The 22676-nt window shown below is 37.6% G+C and overlaps 1 protein-coding gene across 2 annotated transcripts in view; it reads right to left on the bottom strand.

Annotated features, from left to right (window-relative positions):
- Window positions 1-241: 241 nt before the first annotated feature.
- Window positions 242-22676, bottom strand: part of CNTNAP4 (contactin associated protein family member 4) — a 260580-nt gene continuing 238145 nt past the window's right edge. The window contains exons 18-24 of one of the 2 annotated variants that reach the window (XM_052778474.1): window positions 19183-19422; window positions 17425-17649; window positions 15876-16009; window positions 14726-14813; window positions 6266-6484; window positions 5842-5913; window positions 242-1628 (exon numbers count right to left, since the gene is read on the bottom strand). In XM_052778474.1, coding sequence (XP_052634434.1) covers window positions 1435-1628; window positions 5842-5913; window positions 6266-6484; window positions 14726-14813; window positions 15876-16009; window positions 17425-17649; window positions 19183-19422 — 1172 coding nt within the window. In that variant the 3' untranslated portion in view covers window positions 242-1434. The remainder of the gene's footprint in view (window positions 1629-5841; window positions 5914-6265; window positions 6485-14725; window positions 14814-15875; window positions 16010-17424; window positions 17650-19182; window positions 19423-22676) is intronic. The other variant, XM_052778475.1, reaches the window with a different exon arrangement.

Here is a 22676-nt window from a genome sequence, read left to right as displayed (position 1 = left end):
GGTCAACTACCTAAATATTGGTATCTAGTGCCATTTTTGATGCCTTGAGGTATTCTACCTGATTACCAGATGTCTCTTCCAAAAGACACATACCTTCCATAGAACGTGTGACATTTCCACCAGATCACATGTGTATTTCAGATACCCTATGGTGTCTAAAGGGACCTTACAATCTGCTGTTTAGACAACTTAAACCTAAAGGTTTAACCTTTACCTACCCTTAAACTTAAGGGTACTTCATATCTGATAATTTGTTTATACAGCATCATAGAAAGCTCTTATTTACTCTGTCAGGATAGTAAGCACCTGTTTAATTTTCAGTGGTATAATCAGACCTTATCTCACAAAGATATAGTAGGTACTATTAAGGGTGAAGAACAAAAATATTCAAGTAGCAGCCACTGTACTAGACTCTAAATGCCCTACTTCCATTGTCATAATAATCATAAATAATTTCTATAATTTAGAACAACTTAATCTTGAGGTCTGGAGCATATCATAGATACAAAGTTTTCAGAGAATATGTGCCAGATGATAGTGCACAGAGCATTACTTCTTGACAGAATAAGCATCAGTAATCTCCAGGGACATTAAACTTGATCATCTTTTGTTGTGTTCACTCATGGCAACTTAACTGTTGTTCATATATTACTTGATCTTTCCAAGCAAATGTCTTGCCTTTTGTGATCCCAATTTTATTTAAAATGCTTAGAATGTGCATGAGTCTCTTGGTGCCATCATGTGACCATAAGTGAAAACCTATTGCAAAAGAGACTGTACAGCATTTCAACACATTGTGCACCCTGCAGTTTTAAGGCCTGCTAGGCTTGCCAAAAAGAAGGGGTAGTGATGACACTGGTCACATCCCAGCGGAAAGAAGTACAGTTTGTTTGGGACACCAAAATCCATGGCTCACAAGCAGATGCTGACACCAGCCAACAGCAGTTCAAAAGGCATTTTCTGTTTGAGGAAGTAAGAGGGATCACTATAATGAAACACATTCTTTAGCAACACAAAGTATTAGAATCCACCTTTCACCTTGAACAAAATCCCAGAATCAAATTTTAAAGAAAAAGATAGGAATAACTTCATAACAATTTTTCCCGTTCAAAAATCATATTCAGTATGTACATTAAACTTCAGTTGTAGAAGGTTACATCAGAACAGTCGGAAACTACCAACAATGAAATTGGTTACAATATCTAATTCACTATTACATAAAATGCATTTACGGGATAATAGCTAAGGAATGCATGTAATTTAAAGAGGCCCCCTACAGCAATCACTGAGACTGAACATAAGCAGTATAATAAGTCTCAAATCCATTGCATTTACTGTAGAGTGCAAGAGCTTTTTCTGTCCGTTGAGAGCCCCTGGCTTAGCAAGATAGTCAGACTATCACATTATTATATTAAATTAAATCATGAATGCCAATCAGAAGAAGTATTCCTTTTGATTTTCATTGGCTGTGTTTTGCATGCTGAGCTCACTTTTCAGTGCAGATTCAGCACTGTCTTCATTTTCAGATCCTTTTGACTCATTTTTTGAGTATATGCCTTTTTTTTTATAAATGCGTATGGCTATGGCAGTGATGCAAAGTAGGATGAATATCACGACTGCTATCACACCTAGAAGAAGAAAAGAGAAAAAGTTCAAGTGAAAGGATGAACACATAGTAACTCATGGGCCAGAGAACAGGACAAAGAAGGAATGACTCCATCACATAATGGAGGGAGTTGCAGGGAAGCCTGAGAAATAAGAAGCCATGGCTGCTTTCAAACCAGAAACAGCACTTTAGTATAAGCTTCATGGTGATTGTTTTGAAATTTTGCAGAGTACTAATAAAAAAAAAAATCCACAGAATACTATAATTTTTGAAACTTTTGAATGGAAGACCAGTAAGGGCCTTAGGGTACTGTAGGTAGAAGGGTGTCTTTCCATCCTTCACCATCAGCCCCTACCACTCTGACAGGCTGGGAAGTCAAGCCACTGTGGATCTGAGGAGCTGTTCTTCAGGGGCTTTCCTGCCAGACAATGGGACAGCACAAAGGGGACTACTATGACTTTCTCCTTTTCCCCAACTCCTATGAGTATTAGACAATACTGTCCCTTTCCTCAGTCACTCATGTTGCTCATGACCCTTTCTCACACCACATGTCATCAGGAGGGAAGGGAACGTGTCTGATCATAAGCTTTCACCTGCCAATCAGCTCTCCTAGCATGGCTCCAGGTCTGGGGAAGGAACCTGGAGAGCAAAGGCAGAGCAGAATAAGGTAAGAACAAAGGTATGAATCTGGAATTCTGAAGCAGGTCCTCTATCAACTCTGCCTGTGCACACCAAAACCACCAAGCCTCAGACCTTTTGCAGTAAAAATAGTTGCACAGAATTAGTCCCATTCATGTCCAGTACTCCACACAAATTAGTTCAGACCACAGATGAGATGACTGGTTCTGACTAAAAAATGCAGTTAATAAGAAGAATTTATAAAGGAAAATATAAAACATTTCATTATAGGGACTCCAGTGGAAATTGGCCAGTGTTTATAGCCACCTATTGTCAGGTCAAATGGGACAGAAATTCTAATGTTTATTCTGCCTCATGGAAGAAAATCCCAACTCTGTTTGACCGCCTTTGGTACATCATATGGGATGAAGAGATTTTTATGATCTACATTAGCTAGGGCTCATATTTCTGTAACTGCATCATTGTAATGAATAGACACTGGTTAAAATACTAAAATACTAAAATCAAGGCTCACTTCATGTTCAGGGTGAAATATAGGTTTGACTCCTTCCCTTCAGGTTTGTGGCACTTGTTCTGACATCTTGGGTGTGTTTTTACTTTGCATGGCTACATGACCTTCGGTTCATAAGTAAACAAGGTCCCTGCCTACACAGGTGGTAGTGAGCAGGCTTCGTTTCCCAACAACTTTAATAGCCTCATATGGTAGGGTAAAATCATCATCAGTATAGCCACCTCCATTATGGTGTTCTAGCTGATCAGTTAGAAAGAAAAGGGACAGGAGCATAAGCTTTATATAGGGGACTCATCAAGTACGGTATGTGCTACATACCTAACATATAAGAGATTAAATAGAATGGGCACTTAGTTTTAAAGGTGACTGTTTAAGATTTATTGAACTGTTACCAGGGCATGCTGTTCCTAGTGCAGCAGATTAGGAACAGTGAGGAAAGAGATACTTTCCACAGAGATAAGCATGACCTTACAGACTTCCTGCCCATCTCCTCTCTTCCTCATTCTCCTCTACGATGGTCTCAGACCCTCAAGTTCACGAGTCAGAGGTTGGGCAGGAGATGAATTTGAGCAGAAATGAAATAGAAGGGAAGCAGAAAGTGCTTATCAAAGAGGCAGAAAGCAAGACCAGGCTGCAGGGAGGAAAAAAGCACTAAAGCATCTGGGAAACAGTTGTAATGCAATGGCTTAGCTGTACCAGATGAAGGAAAAATCTGCTGCATAACTTGGCCATTACTGCAAGAAAAATAAAAATACATAGTCCCTTGGCACTATAAATAAAACCAGACCAACCAAAATTCAGCACTTGTAATTTTTTTCATTCTCTGATATGAGCAGCCATCCTTAATGGTAGGAATAGAAACATTTTCGTGTGCTACCTTCTTCTCCACAATAGACTCTATAATCTGAGTAAATCTTGTTCTTATTTAGGTTAAATAGAACAGTTATTCCTTTGTTTCAGAGTCAACTCCATGCGCCCTGCAAAAGCTTGTCTATAAACTTGCCTTTTCTGAGGTAGCTGAATTGGTACAATTCTCAGTTATACTCATTTAAGGGTACTTACATTAAACTTTTACTGAGTGTTGTACAGCTTGCTTTATTTTGACATTTAAATAATGATAGTTAAGCAGTAGAAAAATTGTGAGTGCATATTCCCAAATGTGTTTAATAACAATAAAATTGTGAGGTTATTAGTATCTTAAAAAGACTGTAACTATTGTAGCTTGAAGTTCAAAAATTACTTTGTTGTTAGTACACTTAAAAATCCCCACCCACACTAAATTACCTAGTACATAAAGTGATCTTTATGTACAGATACTTATGTAAAATAATACTTATCTTTTGAAACAGCAAAGTAATTTTTTACAAAGTTAGATGTGTAGAAGAACTTAGAAACCATATATTTAAATTCTGACCTCACTGAATTCAGTGGTAAAATTCTCAGTTTGTATGTATAAAAATATACAGAGATAAGTATGACTTTACAAGCAAGGAAGCTTCTAAGTTTTATTACCTCTTATTTTAGTACCTTTAGCACTACTATGTTAAAGGTCACTGACCATGCAGTGTGCTGTTGGCAGGCACTGACCATGGCAGGTACCATTATTTATATGGCAGACACAGAGCTGACTGCAGGTTCTTATCTTAACTCCAACTTCCATAGATGTAAATGCTTTTATCCTCAGTGAGAAGCCTTGGCAGCTTTATTCAGCTAAATCCCACTATGTCATTTGTCTGCTGAGGCTTTTAAAACCCTTAGAAAGGAAACCTACTCAGAATTTAAAAGATGGAGGGGTTGACCTTTCCTTCCCCCTGCCCTCTTTCTGTTGAAGTATCTAACAGAAATTGAAACAGTGAATTATACTGTGAAAATACCATCTTCATGAGTGAAGTTTCCTTCCCTCATATCCACCCAAGAGAAGAAATACCACCAGAAATTCTCCCAGGAGAAGATTCTCACAAGAGACAATACTATTCTGTGAAAGAAAAAAACTGAACTGACATAGCCATACACCTGCTCCAATACCTGTGACAGGAATTGAAATTGTCCTGAGGGTCCCCAGTCCCAAGCTCTCCCTGTTAAGGCTCACTTGCGTACTCTTTATTCCTGCTAAAGAGATAGAACTTCCCCACTACAACAGAGATGGGTCTTGGCTTAAGGATGGTCTGTCAGAAAGACACAGTAATAGAACCTGCCTATCCTGATTATCAGTCCTGTACTTTAAGCACAAGACACCTATCCCAAGCTTTATACCATATTTGTTCTGATAGGCATAAAAAGTAAAGGGACTGTCAACATATTCACTTTAGGAGCAATTGAACCGTAGATGGTTCATTCTCTATTCCTCTGTTAAAAATAAGTGTTTTGAAAAAAGTTTGTGGATGATCATTTGTAGCTCTATTTAAGCTGATAAAAGTGGCCAAAAGAAATAGTAAGAAAATGGAGGAGAAATGGTATTTCAAACCAACAGTAATTATTTTTTATTATTATTATTTTAACATGCATTTCATATTTAAGCTGTTAAGTAATGCAGGTGATAATCTGTCCAAGAGTACATTGCTTTCCAAATGCAGAACCAGAATGAAACTTGCTTCAGTCTGTCAAAGGATTGATTCAAGCAGTGTTAGACCCCATTTTCTCAAGAAAAAACTGTGTTGCTCAGATTTATTAAAGAAGATTTTTAACTTATGTAGCAAAATGTGATTTTTTGGCATAGTCAAGGAGCAAAGATTGTTCATTTTTAAACATATGCCATTTGTCACAACATATCCACGTACTTTTTAAAGTCATAGACGCTAGCATTAGGCAAGTTGGAAACCTGTTCTTAGTATCTTGTGTTTCAGCAGAATGTTCCAATGTATAGAAACAGTCATGTCGTAAATATATGTAAGAAGAAAATATGAGAGCTATTGTTTAAATTTTAAAACTATGCTTGATTTTTGACTGTGTACCGCTTGTAATAAAATGAAGCCTTTTTAGTAGTTTCCTTATGCAAACAAAACTAAACTGACTTCACTTCAGCATTGAAAGACTCACAGTTACTAGAAAAAAAAGGTTCCCGTGGAGTTGTTATAGTCCCTATTACCTCCAATAATTGCAGAGTCACTTCTGATTGCATTAGCTAAGGGCTCTCCCTCATCTATTGGTCCAGAGTGATCTGCAGCAGAAAAAAAGGAAAGTGACAGACAAATAGAAGAAGGGTTTTCAAGAAATTCTCACATGGTTACAGCTCATGTACGGTATGGTAAAGTGGCAGTGGTGTGGATCCATAAGCACACAAATAAGAACACTGATGTAGATGATATTTTGCAGAGATAAAGATGTAAACATTCAGAGAAGAGAAAGGTTAGAGAAAAAGAAGTAGGTACATATAAAAGAGAATTATTTTTCAAAATACTCCCGAGATGTTAATCCACATGGAAAAAAAAAAAAAAAGTTCTGACTCACATCATGAGTACTCTATTTAGATTTTGCTTCAGAGATCAGAACAAGTGATAACCATATGCTACCTGCAAATGAATGGGTTGTTTCACTTGATGTTGAGTCAGCTCCAGTTAAAGTACCACAGTTGGATTCAGTGAAGCGTCCCTTTACAATGACAGGGGCTGAGCTGCTGTGGTGCAATGCAGCCTTCAAAGGAGCAATGTGGTTGAACTGCACTGAAGAGAGACATCCAGTAAACCCTTGAGAGTTTGCCTTCATAGTGTCCTCATCTACATCGCTGTTTTCTGTTAATCAAAAGGAACAGAACATAATTAATCATAGTGCAAATGTACAAAATAAAGCGACAGAAGAATAAATGAATAATTAACCTGTGTTTCCCTGAGTATATTTGAGTTACAGCAACATATGTAGATTCACTGAATCCCTTTCTTGTCTGTCTTTAATGAAAAGACAGTCAGACACATTCAACCCTTTCTTTTTTTTTGACAGATGACAGTTGCTAGTCTGCTGAGGGAAATGCTTTTAACTTACTATAGCAAGTTCCAAAGCAAAAAGATTCAAATGTAACTAAAATGTTTAAATGAAAATGCAACACTTTTGCATTCTGCAAAAGATAAAGATGAAGCATGCTTTCATGAAAAATACATATTTTATTAGATTTCTTCTCATAAATATGTACAGTATTGGATCATATTCTGTCCACAGATTCATATGTCTACTCCATCCCATCACCATCAAGTCTGTCAAAACAAAAAACCTCTGAAGACCTCAGATCCTGGAAATCCGTCAAGATCTTTTCTGTGAAATTCTAAAAAATGAATGTTGTTCCACTTTACATTTTAAACATGATACCATTATCTTTCCCACCAAGGAAAAAAAAAAAAAAAAAAGAAGAAAAAACCTCCCCTCTTAGTCTCCTGAGCTGCCTTTCTGAATGCATGTACCCTGTCAGAGTTCTCTAATTATTTACCAGCTAATGCTCGCTAATGCTTTCTAATGCAGTACTTTGGAAATGGAAAACAGTTTATTTACACCGTCAGTTCTAATTTAAGCAAAAACTCAGGAAGTTCTAATCGTTCAAAGATGACTCTTAAGGGAAGTAAGTTTTCAAGTTTTGTGCAAATAAAATAGGAATTTCATCTTATTCATTTCCACCTCCAACTTATCCTAAAATCCATGAATGAACTTGTGATCTTTACAATGGCTACCGTAACAATGTTAAATACTAATGTATGATGCACTCCTCAATACAATTAGGTTAATAGTGAAAATTGGGCTAACGGGTTTTGGTAGAATGTTGCAAAATAACACTGCAGCTTTCTCCTCAACTTCCCTCTGCTTCTTGCAATGATGATGTATTGTTAGATAGATGGATGTCAACCAAGAGTCTGCTCACCTACGCTGACAAATTACGTAAAATGTTGGATGTTTAACTGCCTCTGTTCTCTCTGTATCACACACTGTTTCTGATGATTGCTTCACTGCACTGAAGGATCCACTAGATCTGGATGTCTTAAGAAAAAGACTAACCTGAGGTGGCAAGAAAAAAATGTTCCAAACCCCTTGTGATAAAAGTATATATCTCTAACTATAAGTAGGATCAAAAACCTTAAGAGTGAAGGTTTTCTATTATTTTCTAGTTTCCTATACAAAACATTTCATAAACAATGTATAATATGAAAGGAAATTAGATATTTAAAATCCTTAGAGTTCACTTGACTCATTAATTAGAAAATACTGTTAGCGTAAAGTAAAACTTTTTATTAGATCAAGCAATCTTCCTGGTAAAAGTCATAAAACTTAGGGAAGACAAACCCTTCTCCACTTTACTTCTTAAGTCAAATTTAACTGACTGAAAATGACACACACACAAGTTGTTTATCAGCTACTGTATTTTATAGTATACTGCAGCTATGCATCCTTAAGCATCTTTATAGCAATTCATTTGCTAAGTGTACTCAATTTTTTTCAGCAAAGAAAGACAAAATTACTCCACCTACATTGCCTTCAAAAAAAAAAAAAAAGCAAAAGCAAAACACAAACTCAATAACCTTCTTTCTTGAATTCTGTTTCAACCATCTTTCCTCTGTGAAGTAATACTGAAAGTCAGCAGACGTACAGATTCTAGCAAAACATTTTAAGATAAGAACTGTGCAATCGAAAGACTGGCTTTGACGTTTCTACTTTTATGATGGTGAAGATTTCAAAATTTTTCATGTTCCTGTATAATCTTGTCTTGTCTCAAAATTAGACAAGTCCATAATACATTGGGTGAACTATTGACTGGCAGGTCAGGCTCAGAGAGTTATAGAAAATGGGGTTGCAACAGGCTGGTGTCCAGACACCAGTGGAGTTCCCCAGCACACAATTTTAGGGCCAGTGCTCTTTAATGTTCTTATAAATTATCTGGATGCAGAAGTCAAATGTACATTAAATAAGTTTGCCGGTGATACTAAATGAGGAGGAGCTGTGGACTCCCTTGAAGGTAGAGACCATACAGAGAGATCTGGATAGACTAGAGAGCTGGGCAATGACCAACAGTATGAAATTTAACAAGAGCAAGTGCAAGATTCTCCACCTGGGATGGGGTAATCCTATTTATACATACAAATTAGGGGATGAGAGGCTGGAGAGCAGCCCTGCGGAAAGAGATCTGGGCGTTTGGGTTGATGCCAAGTTGAATATGAGTCAACAGTGTGTCCTGGCAGCCAAAAGGGCCAACCATGTACTGGGGTGCATAAAGCACAGCACAGCTAGCTGGTCAAGGGAGATGATTGTCGCACTCCACACTGTGCTGGTGTGGCCCCACCTTAAGTCCTGTGTGCAGTTTTGGATACCTCAATATAAGAATGACACCAAACTATTAGAGTGTGTCCAGAGGAGGGCAACCAAGATGGTGAAAGGTCTCAAGGGCAAGACTTACAAGGAGCAGCTGAGGTCACTGGGTTTGTTCAGCTTGGAGAAGAGAAGACTGAGGGGTGACCTCATGGCAGTCTGCAACTGCCTCAAGGGGGGCAGTGGAGAGGGAGGCGCTGATCTCCTCTCTCTGGTGACCAGCGATAGGACAGGAGGAGATGGAATGATGCTATCTCAGGGGAAGTTCAGACTGGACATTAGGAGAAGGTTCTTCACTGAGAGGGTGGTTGGTCACTGGAACAGGCTCCCCAGGGAAGTGGTCACAGCACCAATCCTGTCAGAGTTCAAGGAGAGTCTGGACGATGATCTTACCCATTTGGTTATTTTTAGGTAGTCCTGTGAGGAGCAGGGATTGGACTTGATGATCCTTATGGGTCCCTTCCAACTCAAGATTTATATGATTCTATGATTCAATGAATCTGCTCAGTAGAAAAAATTAATGCGCATTTGACTTTCACATTTAAATTACCAGCTGTGGGTACTAACAATGTGCTTGGAATGGACTGCCACAAAATCTCACATTTGTGCAACAAGCCTGTATGAAAATTTTATTATGGCCAGGCTATTTACATTAAATAAATTTAACTTATTACAGCTAAAACTAATTACGCCTATACACCCACTGATTTCAGGTGAATCAGATATGGTCATTGCTTCTTTTTTTTTTTTTCTATGGCTAATATGTGACCACATAAATGCTGCTATGCTGTTACTTTTTTTTTTTTAATATGAAGAAATACATTATTTTACTGATGTTTACTTATGGTTCATATTGAAGTGACCACAAGGAGATAAATTACTGAAAAATATGTAATTAAACAATTATTTTTCTAATTTTTGTGCACAAAAGAATACCCTTTAAAAACACTCCAAAACGGTCTAGGCCCCTTTTCGTTAATTTGTTATTTGTTTCAGCAGTTTACTGCTGAAAAAAATGCCAGTAGAGAAAGCAATTTAATTAACAGGAAGTAATAGTTCTGTCTTTGATACTTTTTGCTGCTTTTTCAACAAAAGAAATCCAGCAACCAGGAGTCACAAGTGGATGTAGTTTGTGGAACTGTCATTTATCACACTGCTGAGATTGAGTAGAAAAAAACCTTAAAAATAACACATTAGAAGGCAAATATTTTTCCAACAGAATTATTTCATCAAACTAAAATATCTCCATTAAATCCTTGAATATTTATTTTTTAAATACTGGTATTTTGCCCAAAATTGCAAGGCTCTGGAAACTTTCTCTTTCCCCAGATAATTATCCTGAAAAGCTTCGGTATTGGAAGTAAACCTTAACAAACTTGGCTGACTAAATTACAAATCTGATGAAAAAAGAAAAATTCATATAAATTTGTTGGAGTACAATTATATGTACTTTAGATTGTGGGAGCTGCATAAAAATGCATATTTTGCACTAACAGACTTATATTAAAGGCTTTTCTAAACCAGCTTTAAAAGACTGAATTTTATTGTTTTATTACTATATGAATTCCTAAATTCATATAGTAGAAAAAGCTGAATAGAGAGAAATGGACATTTTTAAAGCAACTATTATTTAGCACGTGCTTCACTGCTGCACTTTTTCAGGAGTACCCAGACATTATTTTTTTAAAAAGCTGATTGTAAAATTAACAATTTGAATTATCGCTATATTTTTACCTATCAGTGGAGCACAGTGAGAGTTTTGCAATTCCACCATTCTTTTATCAGTAAAACTATAATAATTAGAGCTCTTAAGCAAGCTCTGTAATTATTAATTATCCTCAAAGATTTTCCCATAAAAACAGAACTAAATTATACAATCTTATAATTTCAGAGATGAATAAACCAATGTAAGAAAGGACGATTTCACTACAAATAGGATGGAATAGTTCGAATACACAGAAATTCCATTTCAAATGTGGGTACAAAATAGTTTACTGGTTTAACCTAGGCCTTCTTATTAAGAGTCTAGTGAAAATTTGGTTTTATTTATTACTGAAATAACCAATTATTACATTGTTGGAGATGTCCATATTCAGTATGATGCTTTTTGTTTAAGTGAATTGACTTCAAATCACACATTTTCTTAAGCTGGTGAAACTTTGTGTATAAATCAGACCTAAGTAAATCTTGCTGAAAGCCTATCTTTGTCTCAGTTGGCATGGAAAGGTTAACAGCTCTCACTGAGGAAAAACGTTGCCCATAGCTCTCCACCCTCACCCTGGGGAAGCCTAGGAAGCTTGGTCCTGGGCAAATATAGCTTTACTCAGTGGAAGTAAATTACTTCATTAGTGGGTTGCTGTAAAAAGAGAGGTTTCTACAGCCTTCTTACAGTGTGGGGTGCTTTGAGAGAAATTATCTTCTTAGAAGGAAAACAAAAATGTGAGGAGCTCTTTGGATTGTATCCTGTGAACTATGTGGCTGAGTGTGCTGCTTCTCTTTTCCCTTACCACTTAACCTTCCAATATTTTGCTGAGTCCCAACACAGTTTAGCTTCCTGACTATTTGTCACAAAGTTGCATAAGATAAATTCAGAAGTCTTTAAATTGGAAGGCTAAGGTTCTGGGAAGTGAGGAAGAACACTGATTTTTTTTTTTTTTTTCCCTGGGAATTCAAAGCTAGTTCAGCAGCTAACTGTCACATTTGCTTTCAACAAAAAACTGAGCTATGTACAACTGCAGAAGAGCTCAGACAAATACTTCTCCAACTGAAGAACATTCTTAGAAAATCCATAGATTTCTGGCCTATTTTAAAACCTGTGGTTTTTTCCTGAACAGCATTGCAAAGTACAAGAAATACATGATTTCATATTTTGTTGCTCCTTCTGTTTAGACCTCTTTGCTGCAGCAAACCCTCATTACTTTTTTCCACTGCCTTCGTAAAGCCTCCTTCCACCTCTAGACATGACTTCAAAGGAATCAGGACCCAATGCAGTCAGATTTATAAAAGAAACAGCAGCTCTTCAATAGCATCTCTCCTTTGAAAGGGAGAGAAGTATAATATATGTTTTCTTCAAGACAGATTCTGTAAACTGAGCCAAATTGGGCTGAGTGCCCCTGCAGGTCATTGTAACTCCATGCTTCACACGACTGTAGTGATGCAAAGCCATCATATATGGCTTTTATGGAACAAAATCCCACCTCTGAACTTTTATAACAGTGTGGTTTCTTTGGAAGAGACATTAGTCCTGATAAAAAGATACTGTTATTTGCCTAAAAATGTGCATTTCAATACATTACATCAAATACATTTTAAAGTAAATTGGTGCAAGCTTTGATATGGAATTTCTTGACAAAGATAAAAAACCCTTTAATTCTGTACTGGTCTGGTATTACCCTTATATGACTGTGACTGTAATTGACTACTACACTTCAAAACACTATAAATTCCTGATTCAGTTTTACCATCTATTTGTGGGGTTTTGAAATATTTTAAATTATTCTCTTCTAGTAGTTTATATTTCAGCTAATAATGCTTTAAAGTTATGCTTAAATGATCATTCTCTTTTCCATTCTCTGTGCATACCTACATAGTAGTTCTTTTCTGGACTGTGAGTTCTGTAAAGAAAATCTATGTTTCAAAAGTAATATACGTTTCTGTTTATGTTAGAGGTCCATAGTTATTTTTCCAGTAAGAAAACATATTAGCTACACTGAGATTCTTCCAAATAATCACAACTAAACAATAATTAGGATTTTTTTTTAAGTCTCTAAATATGATCTTTGAATTTCATTACTTAATGAATTTTAAGCTACTTAGCATTTTATTACCATCATTATGAAAACAATTATCACTGTATGCATTTTAGATATTAATTTTTTTTTTCCCACCTATTCTAGATAATAATCTCAGAACTGAAAGACACAACCATATATCTGATGGATAAGGAATTAGCTGGATGGCCTTATCCAAATAGTTGCATGCAACAGCTCAATGTTTAAATGGAGATCAGTAACAAGTGGTGTCCCTCAGGGGTCCATGCTGGGACCAGTACTATTCAATATCTTTATTAATGACATAGACAGTAGGATTGAGTGCATCCTCAGCAAGTTTGTGGGTGACACTAAGCTGAGTGGTGCAGTTGATTCACTAGAGGGAAGAGATGCCATCCAGAGGGACCTTGGCAGACTTGAGAAGTGGGCCAATGTGAAGCTCATGAAGTTCAACAAGGTCAAGTGCAAGGTCCTGCACCTGAGTCAAGGCAACACCTGGTATCAATACAGGCTGAGGGATGAAGGGATAGAGAGCAGCCCTGCGGAGAAGGACTTAGTGATACTGGTGGATAAAAAATCAGATATGAACTGGCTATGTGTGCTTGCAGCCCAGAAAACTAATTGTATCCTGGGCTGCATCAAAAGAATTGTGGCCAGCAGGTCAAGGAAGGTGATTCTGCCCCTCTACTCCACTCTTGCGAGACCCCACCTGGAGTATTGCATCCAGATCTGGGGTTACCAACACAAGAAAAACATGGACCTGTTGGAGTCGGTCCAGAGGAGGACCACAAACATAACCAGAGGGCTGGAGCACCTCTCCTATGAAGACAGGCTGAGAGAGATGGGATTGTTTAGCCTGGAGAAGAGAAGGTTGTAGGGAGACCTTACAGCAGCCTTCCAGTACCTAAAGAGGGCCTACAAGAAAGCTGGAGAGGGACTTTTTACAAGGGCATGTTGTGATAGGACAAGGGGTAATGGCTTTAAACTGAAAAAGGGTATATTTATATTAGATGTAAGGAGGAAATTCTTGACTGTGAGGGTGGTGAGGCACTGGAACAGGTTACCTGGAGAGGTTGTGGATGCCCCATTCCTGGAAGTGTTCAAGGCCAGGTTGGATGGGGCTTTGAGCAACCTGGTCTAGTGGAAGGTGTCCCTGCCCTTGGCAGGGATTTGGAACTAGATTATCTTTAAGGTCCCTTCCAACCCAAACCATTCTGTTATTCTATGAAATTATTTTAGAGGAAAGAGAAACATCCTTTAACCTTTCACCAGCACCACATCTTCCTCTATTGTGGAGTTTTCTCAATGTGAAAATAAAATGATATTGAGAATTTTAGGTCAGGCTATTTTATTTTAACAAAATTGACAAAATGGTAATTGTAGATAGGTAAATTCCATTTTGATCATAACTACATATAAACAGACAGCTTTTGGTAAGTCATCACTAGAAAAAATTATTTTGACATAGCTTAACTTGTTTTTAAAGAGCAACTCCAAGAAAGTTTTTGCTTACATTACCTTATCCCTAACAGTTTACACAAAAATCTAATCACAGAAAGTTTTTCAATACGGTACATGATTAGTAGTATTCTATGGTCTTTGTGTACGATTTCACAGTGATTTATTTTTTCCTGAGGGTAAAAAAAAAAAAGTGGTGTTTCATAATGCTTGACTGCAAAATGAGAGAGAAAAGTGTGAAATTATTTTTAATGGAACCTACTTGATCATTTTTCAGGAAGTACTTACCCATGATTATATTTGTCTTTCCACAAGACTGAAGTTTCTAACTTGATTGTGACTCAGTGTCTAACTAAATCCAAGACAACAAATATCTTTCAATGAGATTAGGTTTATTATTTTTCATGTGCTGTGATGATATTTTCATCTATGTTTTAGAAAACCCTGTGGTGTTCCACTTACCTAAAATCTTGCCAAGTGTGAGAGACTTGATTGCATTGAATTCTGTGCCTGAAGACAGAATAAACTTCATTCTTTCATTCTGGTTAACCTGCAGAATGGTGCAGTAAAGAACAAAGTAGAATAATGGAAGAAATATTAGTCAAAGTTTTCAAAAAAGCAGATAAAATCAAGGTTAAAAGTAGAAGAAGCTGAGGGAAGCATTTGTTAGCATAAAAACTAATCAGGAAATAGATGATCAGCTTCCTCACATCACTGATTACAACTGTGATACTTCTTAAGCATCCCACTTAATAAGCCTTTATTTATCTTATTGATTTGGCTGATTCCTTCTTTTTCATCTGTAAGATGAATAAAAATGGTAAACCTTCAAAAACATGAAAAACACTTTTTTCATTAAAAAAGGCACTCAACATTTAGTTCATAAAGATCAAATATTGTACTGTAAATACTCTGCCCCCAGGGTACCTCTAGAACTACTTGCCTTCAAGCCTTCTACCAATGCATCATTAAGCAAACTCAGCTCTAACCTCAAAATACTAACTTGTAACATCCAGGTTTTTAAATTTAAAATATGAAGACTTATTTACATGCTAGGATATACTATTAGCAAATCAAATATTTCTATTTTATCATCAAACTTCCCCTAAAAATAACAAAAATCTTTTCCTTAATAGTCACATTTCTTTGATGTAAAAGAAACAATGAAAATTAGACAAATAGGCTTAAATTATTTTCTAGATGGTAATATATTTGTACTGTAGTTTGATAAGTAATTTGAAACAAAAAACAAAATGTGAGACCCAAAATAAATGACAGCATGTGGCAGTACCCATTTCATACAGAACACAGAAGTCATACACATTTCACAAATTATGAAAATTTAACCATCAAACAATTTATTGTATTTTCATATAAAATGATGAGGAGTTATTGACCTTTTGAAATAGATGAGATGAACACCAAAGAGATTGTGTGACGTAGACTTTCACTGTGCATCATGAGTCTGCTAACCTTTGCTTTATTTACTTGAGATATTAAAACAAGTTTATTTGGGGGTAATTGCCTTGTTTTAACTATTTACTTCATTTTGCTTTGGATCTTCTATTTTTTTTATGATAATCCACATTTTTTTTTTTCCTAACTGAATTACCTCTACAAAGAGCATTTCTTCCTCTCTGTTAATCTTCACATGTTGCAGTTGTCCATCAGCCATGTTTTTGATATTGATGCCGAAGACATCAGGATTTTGATGGCTATCTAGCTTGTACCTGATCTGTAAACTTCCTGCAGGGATAAATAGAGCAAAAAGTATAGTACACTACATACACAACAGGCAGTGTAGATCATATACAATGTCTCCTGCTTCACATGTGCATTTGAAGAGCAAAACAAATGTTTGATTTATTTAAGGAATTAACTATGAGGAATTGACATAAGTGAGAAATGAAAGAAGGCAACATGAAAAGTAATAGCAATGTTGGAAGTAGGATGTAGTGACAAAGCCATAAACTGTCACAAAGATGAATAATGAGTTAAAATTTGTGCAGAAATTTTAATGAGTACTTATATAGTTCAGCTGAGAAAGACTTGGTCTGGTAGCTCATGTCAATGTGACTTATCGAATAAAACTCAATACCTTACAAGTACTGTTCTTGAATAATGTTTACACTGTCTGGACCTGTAAACCTCTGACCAGCTGACAATTCAGTAGGATGCAGTTAATTACTTCTAGCTCAGTTTCCATTTCTTGTTGTTAACTCCCAGCGTACTCTCTGCACACATATAATCACACAGACTCTTTCACAGCAGAACACAGAGGCAGTGTGCTTTCCTTGTCAGAGATTCTGTCCCAGCTGTAGATGGATGACAGCTTTCTACTTATCCTTTGGAAAGCAAGGCCCAGGCCAGACCCAGGCCAGTCATGAGTAAAACGTGTTCCACCTCACATGATAGGTTGGATACTACAGTTATTCTACACACAAATCTATATCTGGGAAAGCACAGGAACTTCTTTGAGCACAGAACCACTGTGACTGCAAAGAGTCTTTGATAAACCCAAAGATTCAACTCAGTCTGTGGGGGTTTTTAATTAAAAAATAAAAATAATTTAAAAAAATTATCTAGACATAGAAGAAAGAATGAAAAAGTAAGATCCAACCAACATTTAATGTTCATCTTAAATGGAAACATCAGTTATGTTACGTGTATTTTCACAGTCATATATGTGTATTTTCATAGGTATATAAGTAGCTTATGAATTTAGTTGAATGAAATGACCTCTGATTAATTTGGAAAATGGATAATGCACTTTCAAAAAGTAGTTTATTTCATTATTTATTATGTAGATGGCAATTAATATATCACGTGAGTTGCAGACAGATCAGACACATTTTGAGTTTCATTTCAAAATTTAAAAAAAAAAAAAGTGAAATATTTTACTGCATTTCTAAAGGCTTTCCAGAAATAAGTATTTTTGCCAACTTGACAAAAAAAAGCCAGTAGTAAAAGTTGAAATTACAGTAGGAGAAATGTTTTTCATGTGAAAAGCATTGCTTGGTGCAGCTGAAAAATAAATATACTATTTAAAGAAACAACAGGACAATGCTTAGTTTGTGACTCAGGTCTGGGAATCAGAGTGAATATGAGTTGGCAGCTATAATGTTCATTAGTGTTTCCAGACGGCCTATCTGAACACTCACCGTTTCTGGTAAGAATGACCGAGAGGTATTCCTTGTAGAAGGAGTTGACATAAAGCAGTAAGCTTGGTGTCCGTGTTGTTCGGAAGGCAAATGTAATTGCTTCGCTGTTCAGTGTCATGTCAGCATAGAAAGAAGAAGCATGAGAACTAGAATTTTTTGCTAAGGTGTAGTATTCTTGAAAATTGTATGTCACAGAAGTGCCAGTCCCAAAATAGGCAGAGATCTCTGAAACAAAAAATAATTCAGTTTTTAAATATCATGCAAAACAAGACTAAAGATCATTTTTTTTCCCTTTCTGCCCCAGAGCAAAATAAAATGTATTCTTAACTATTGTCATAAAGCTGAAGAAGTCATATAAATGGAACTAGGATTTAGAACTATAGAGAAAAATAAGACCCAACCCGGTCTAGAGCAAATGTCCAGTTAGCCATGTGTCTTAAATATCTGTTGCAGAAATAAGTGTTTCTTTTTATCTAGTTTTAAACATGCTTTCTGCTTTTTTCCTGTTTATCCATGTCCTCAAGCCCAATATGTCCTGTCTTGTATGTATACTGCTCCTACAGAGAAATGCGTGCAGCAGTTTGAATCCTAACTTATTGATTAAACTTGGCCACACCTGAAACACATATGTGGGACACTGGTCAGGTTACAGAAGGAAAAGGAGAATACAAACTGAGTTGTGCTCTTCTTATGGATGAATCACTCATAGAGGGCTTCTGTATCTCTGTGATATCTCACAGCCATTTTCTGCTAAATGTAACTGTCTTAGACTATCCTGTCACACACAACCTCCACACTTTTTCTGGAAATTTCTGTAATCTGGCTCAGTATCTTTGACAGAAGGTGACTGAAAATTATTACTATAGGTCCCACACTTTTAGCAACAGAAGCCGCTCTGCTCCTGCAGAATAATAAACATGGAGTGTGACCATTAGTCTCTTCTGCTGTTTGCAGGGAAGGGGAAAAGTATCATTCCTCACTCAGTGGCTTTAGCTCCACAGCTATAGATGTGGAAGGACTTCACATGAGTCCTATATTCTTGTGGTGGCAGTGGTGTCTGGACAGATTTTGTGTTCACTAATTTAGAGGAACATGGAGTTATGGCATTTAAACCACTGAGTATGTTGCAGAATGCATTTAATACATGGAGGAAGTAAGCCATTTTTAACAAATCAGAATTATATGCAAATACCAAAAATTCTAGATACACTTCCATTCTTAAAATTCAAACTTGATGACTTGTGATCATCTACCAGTATGACACCATCACCAAAGAACTGCTTTAAAATGGCTGAAGACTTGGGCTTAGTCCTGTTTCTGATGATCTCACTTTCTTCTTACAGTAAAAAGAAGTTTAAGGTTCTTCTGATCTTGGTTTGTTTTCCAAATTTAGTCTTAGTCTTAGTTTTGAGATTAAGACTTGAAAGACAGAAATCCAAAAGTTTACTCATAAAGATATAGTTCCTAACTTTAGTATAGCATAAAAGAATCAAAGGAGTTGCTTAACATTAAAGAAAAGATGTTGATCCTCTCAGGTAGTGTGGTTCTTGCCTTAACCAGTGTTGAATGTATCTCTGGAAGACAGTGTTTAGCAAAATGTACACTTACTGAACAAATTCAGTTGAATGATTCTCTATGTTAAGTAAAACTTAAATATCTTGCAAGCATTTAAACATCTCTTTAAAGGGCTGTAAATATCTTGTTCTGGACTGCATGGTCCTGTTTTCAGTAACTGATAAAGCTAAAAGATATCCTTGCCTTTCTTACAGAATGGCCCAGCATAGGCAGAGAAAGTGCAGTCACAGGAGAATCCATTGTATTTCTCTCTACATTTTCCACCATTGTGACACAGGCTACCATAGCTGCTACAATGTCCAGGACAGCCTGGTTCAACTCCTGGCGTTATCTTTGCTCTCTCTTCCAGGTCAAGGGCCATTCCATTCAACTGTAACGAACGAATGCATCCCAAAAATCCTTTCTGCCTGGATGCTGTCCCACCTGAAATAAATTCATAGGAGCCTTTAAAAATTTAAAAGAATTGATGTGTAAAAACCTCTTTATGTTTTACAGTCCCTGAACAGACTATTATGAGTTTCCAAAATACAAGTCTATGCATGTGAAAATATTTATAAATAGCTTTAAAAGCATATCTGATTTTTTTTTTGTCAAATAATTACAGTGAACCCTTGAAGCTTTTAATGGGAAACAAGGACTTTGCACAGTAAGATACCAAGCAATGACACATAATTCTGTTAATTCACAAAGGAGTAACATCCAGAAATTAAGTGGTTTTCTTTTTTTTTTTTCTTTTTCAAAAAGAGAGAGGAGAGGAGAGGAGAGGAGAGGAGAGGAGAGGAGAGGAGAGGAGAGGAGAGGAGAGGAGAGGAGAGGAGAGGAGAGGAGAGGAGGGAAGGGGATGTGGATGTGGATGGGGAAGAGGAAGAGGAAGTGGATGTGGATGGGGAAGGGGAAGGGGAAGGGGAAGGGGAAAGGGGAAAGGGGAAGTGGAGGGAAAGGAAGGGGAGGGGAGGGGAGGGGAGGGGAGAAGAGAAGTGAAGAGAAGAGAAGAGAAGAGAAGAGAAGAGAAGAGAAAGGAAAAAAATAAGAAAGAAAAAAAGAAAATAGAAAAAAAGGAAAAAAGAAAAAAGGCTATGGGAGAGTGATGAACTGTACAGTTTTACTCTTTTAATATCCTTCTGACTGATCAACTGATCTGTGTGTTTGTCCATCTGTCAGTCTCGTGGTATAAATCATGATAACACACAGTTGGTGTCCAGCCTGACATACTTTGTCCCATACTGGAAGCTGTGTCCATTCTTGAGTAATAGTAAGGTTTATCCCCCTCACTACAGAGGAATATCAGTCAGGAGATACCTGACTACCAAGCATATGTGATAAAAATACAGGACAATCCTAAGGCTAACAACAATTGTTGCTTCCTGTATTTTCACTCTTTATTTTTAACATACGTAACAATATGATGATTTTATGTTATCTTTGCTAAAATGAGCATTTTGATGGCAGCTTTAGGCTTTAGTTGTTCTGGCTTCTTTGGAAAACCAGAGTATATACATCTAAAAAGTAAAGAAAGAGTGTTTTAGCCTGAAGAAATCATAGGCCTAGTATGTTAGTAACTGACTGATGGGTGACTATGGAAGGTACTGGGTATACGAGATGACATTTCAGTAAAGAATGCCTCTGTTAATGTCATTCTTAGGACACTGTATGTTTCATTTTTCTCTAGATCCTTTCACTGGCTTGAGCAGACAAGCCTGAGCCTGTACCAGTGGAGTCAGTGGAAGCAGTCAAACAGTAAGTCTCATTACTCCCTCCACTGAAGAAAAATATATTTAACTGAAGAGATGAAAATATCTTGAAACAAGGGGAGTCAAAACAATCTCAGTAGACATAATAAGGGGGGATGAAGGATGATGTTTAGCGCTTACATTGTTGAAATTAGCTGAGGCAAAGACAGTCTTTGATAAGAAGAGCTAGTCCCAAGGACCAGCCAATGAGGTAAAGACAGCTCCTGATACGAAGCAGGAGCAGGCCCCAAGAGCCAGCTAAGACTGGTCTTGCGGCTTGGGTGAATACCAAGAAATCACTGAGCCTGCGCAAGAAAAAAGGTTACTAGCGGTGACGAAGAGGAGTCATCTATCTTCATCTCTGCGACCACCAGACGACCACCATAAAGAGGCACTGCGCAAGCGCAGTTGAGAGGAGACTATGGAAATGACCTCTCGGAGCTAATTTTAATATGGAGCGGGGATAGGTCATGCATATGTATAGGTGTATTGTGAATATGTAACACTTGACTGTATAAACTTGAGACAAACTGCCGAGTGCGGCGCGCACGACTTTGGTGGGACTACCCCCCGTGCGGCCCAGCGCTGAATAAACATACCTACTTTACAGTCTCACTGATTGTGGAGTCTGTTTTCCGCACGTCAGTTTGGCGAGCCAGCCAGGAGACTCTCTGCTCGGCTGCGGGACCGACTGCGGCGCGGACGCCCCTCGGCGCGCCCCGAGCACTTTCCTCGGAGGAGCCTCCACTGCCAGCCGCTCACCACGGGAGCAGACAACAACCTCCTGAAGCCGCGGACTAAACGGTATGTTTACAAAGGTAGCCTGTAGAAATACGGGCCGGGACAGCTGGTAAATCGCGCAGAGACGTCTGGCGTGCAGCGTAGTCCCCGTATGGGAGGAGGGTACCTTGTATGGTAAGGGGGGATTTGCTGACCGATAGAGCGGCCGCTAGCGATCTTGGGGGTAGATCGAGCAAATCCGGGGTGACTGCTGTATCCCGGTATCGGGAGCCAGGACGGACCTGTCGATGACTGGTATATAAGAGGCAGGAGAAGGGTAGGTGCACCCCCTCGCAATTGCGCTTGGTTTACTTTTGCAGCTGCTGGAGGGTTGTCAACTGGAGCGATGATTGTATGATGTGAATGTTTGGAAATTTATGTTAAAGATTTTGTGGGGGTGTGTGGAAATGATATGTTGAAATCTATAGGTGTATGTATGTTTGTGTGAATGTCTTTACGTATTAATAGCGGTGATCCCCTGCTTTGTATGTGGGCTTGTAACTGGACTATATAGTAATTAGCATCCAGCTTGGCTTTGTTGAAGTGTAAATCTTGTGGGAGAAGGTGGTACTGTAGCAGTACTGTAGCAGACGGAAACCAGACTGCCTTGAGTGTTTTCCCCAAATTCCACACTTTTATGATTGGGAAAGAGTTCACTAAGCGAAATAGTGAGATTGGTGTGTAAAGGAAAATTAATTCCAGAAATTTGGGATGTGTGGGAGGGAAATGGAGGGAAGACTATAAAGAAGTGTAAGGAACGATTTTCATGGAAGCTTATTAAAAGGAGAAGCCAAAATCCAACTTAAGAATTATTAGGAAGAGTATTAAAATGGGAAACAAACAAGGAGGAGTATTGAGGAAGAGTCCTCTGGGTTGTGTAATTGCCCACTGGAAAGATATTGTTGGGACCGGAGGTACGGAAAGTAAAAAGAACCTTATTAAATACTGCAATCAGTGGTGGCCGTTGTATAAGTTAGAAGGTGATGCTAAGTGGCCGCTTAATGGGTCAATAGATTATAATACTTTATTACAACTAATGCTGTTTTTAAGGAGAGAAGGAAAATGGGATGAGGTTTCGTATGCAGACATGTTTTTCACCCTCCGAAATCATCCGGAGTGGCAAAGGGACTGTGGAATGGTACGCCCACAGGACCCCATGGTGCTTGC

This window comes from Harpia harpyja, chromosome Z, assembly GCF_026419915.1.
Source record: "Harpia harpyja isolate bHarHar1 chromosome Z, bHarHar1 primary haplotype, whole genome shotgun sequence".
Lineage (NCBI taxonomy): Eukaryota > Metazoa > Chordata > Aves > Accipitriformes > Accipitridae > Harpia > Harpia harpyja.
Note: the sequence above shows the minus strand (reverse complement) of the source record. Positions and strands in the feature narration are given on the sequence as shown.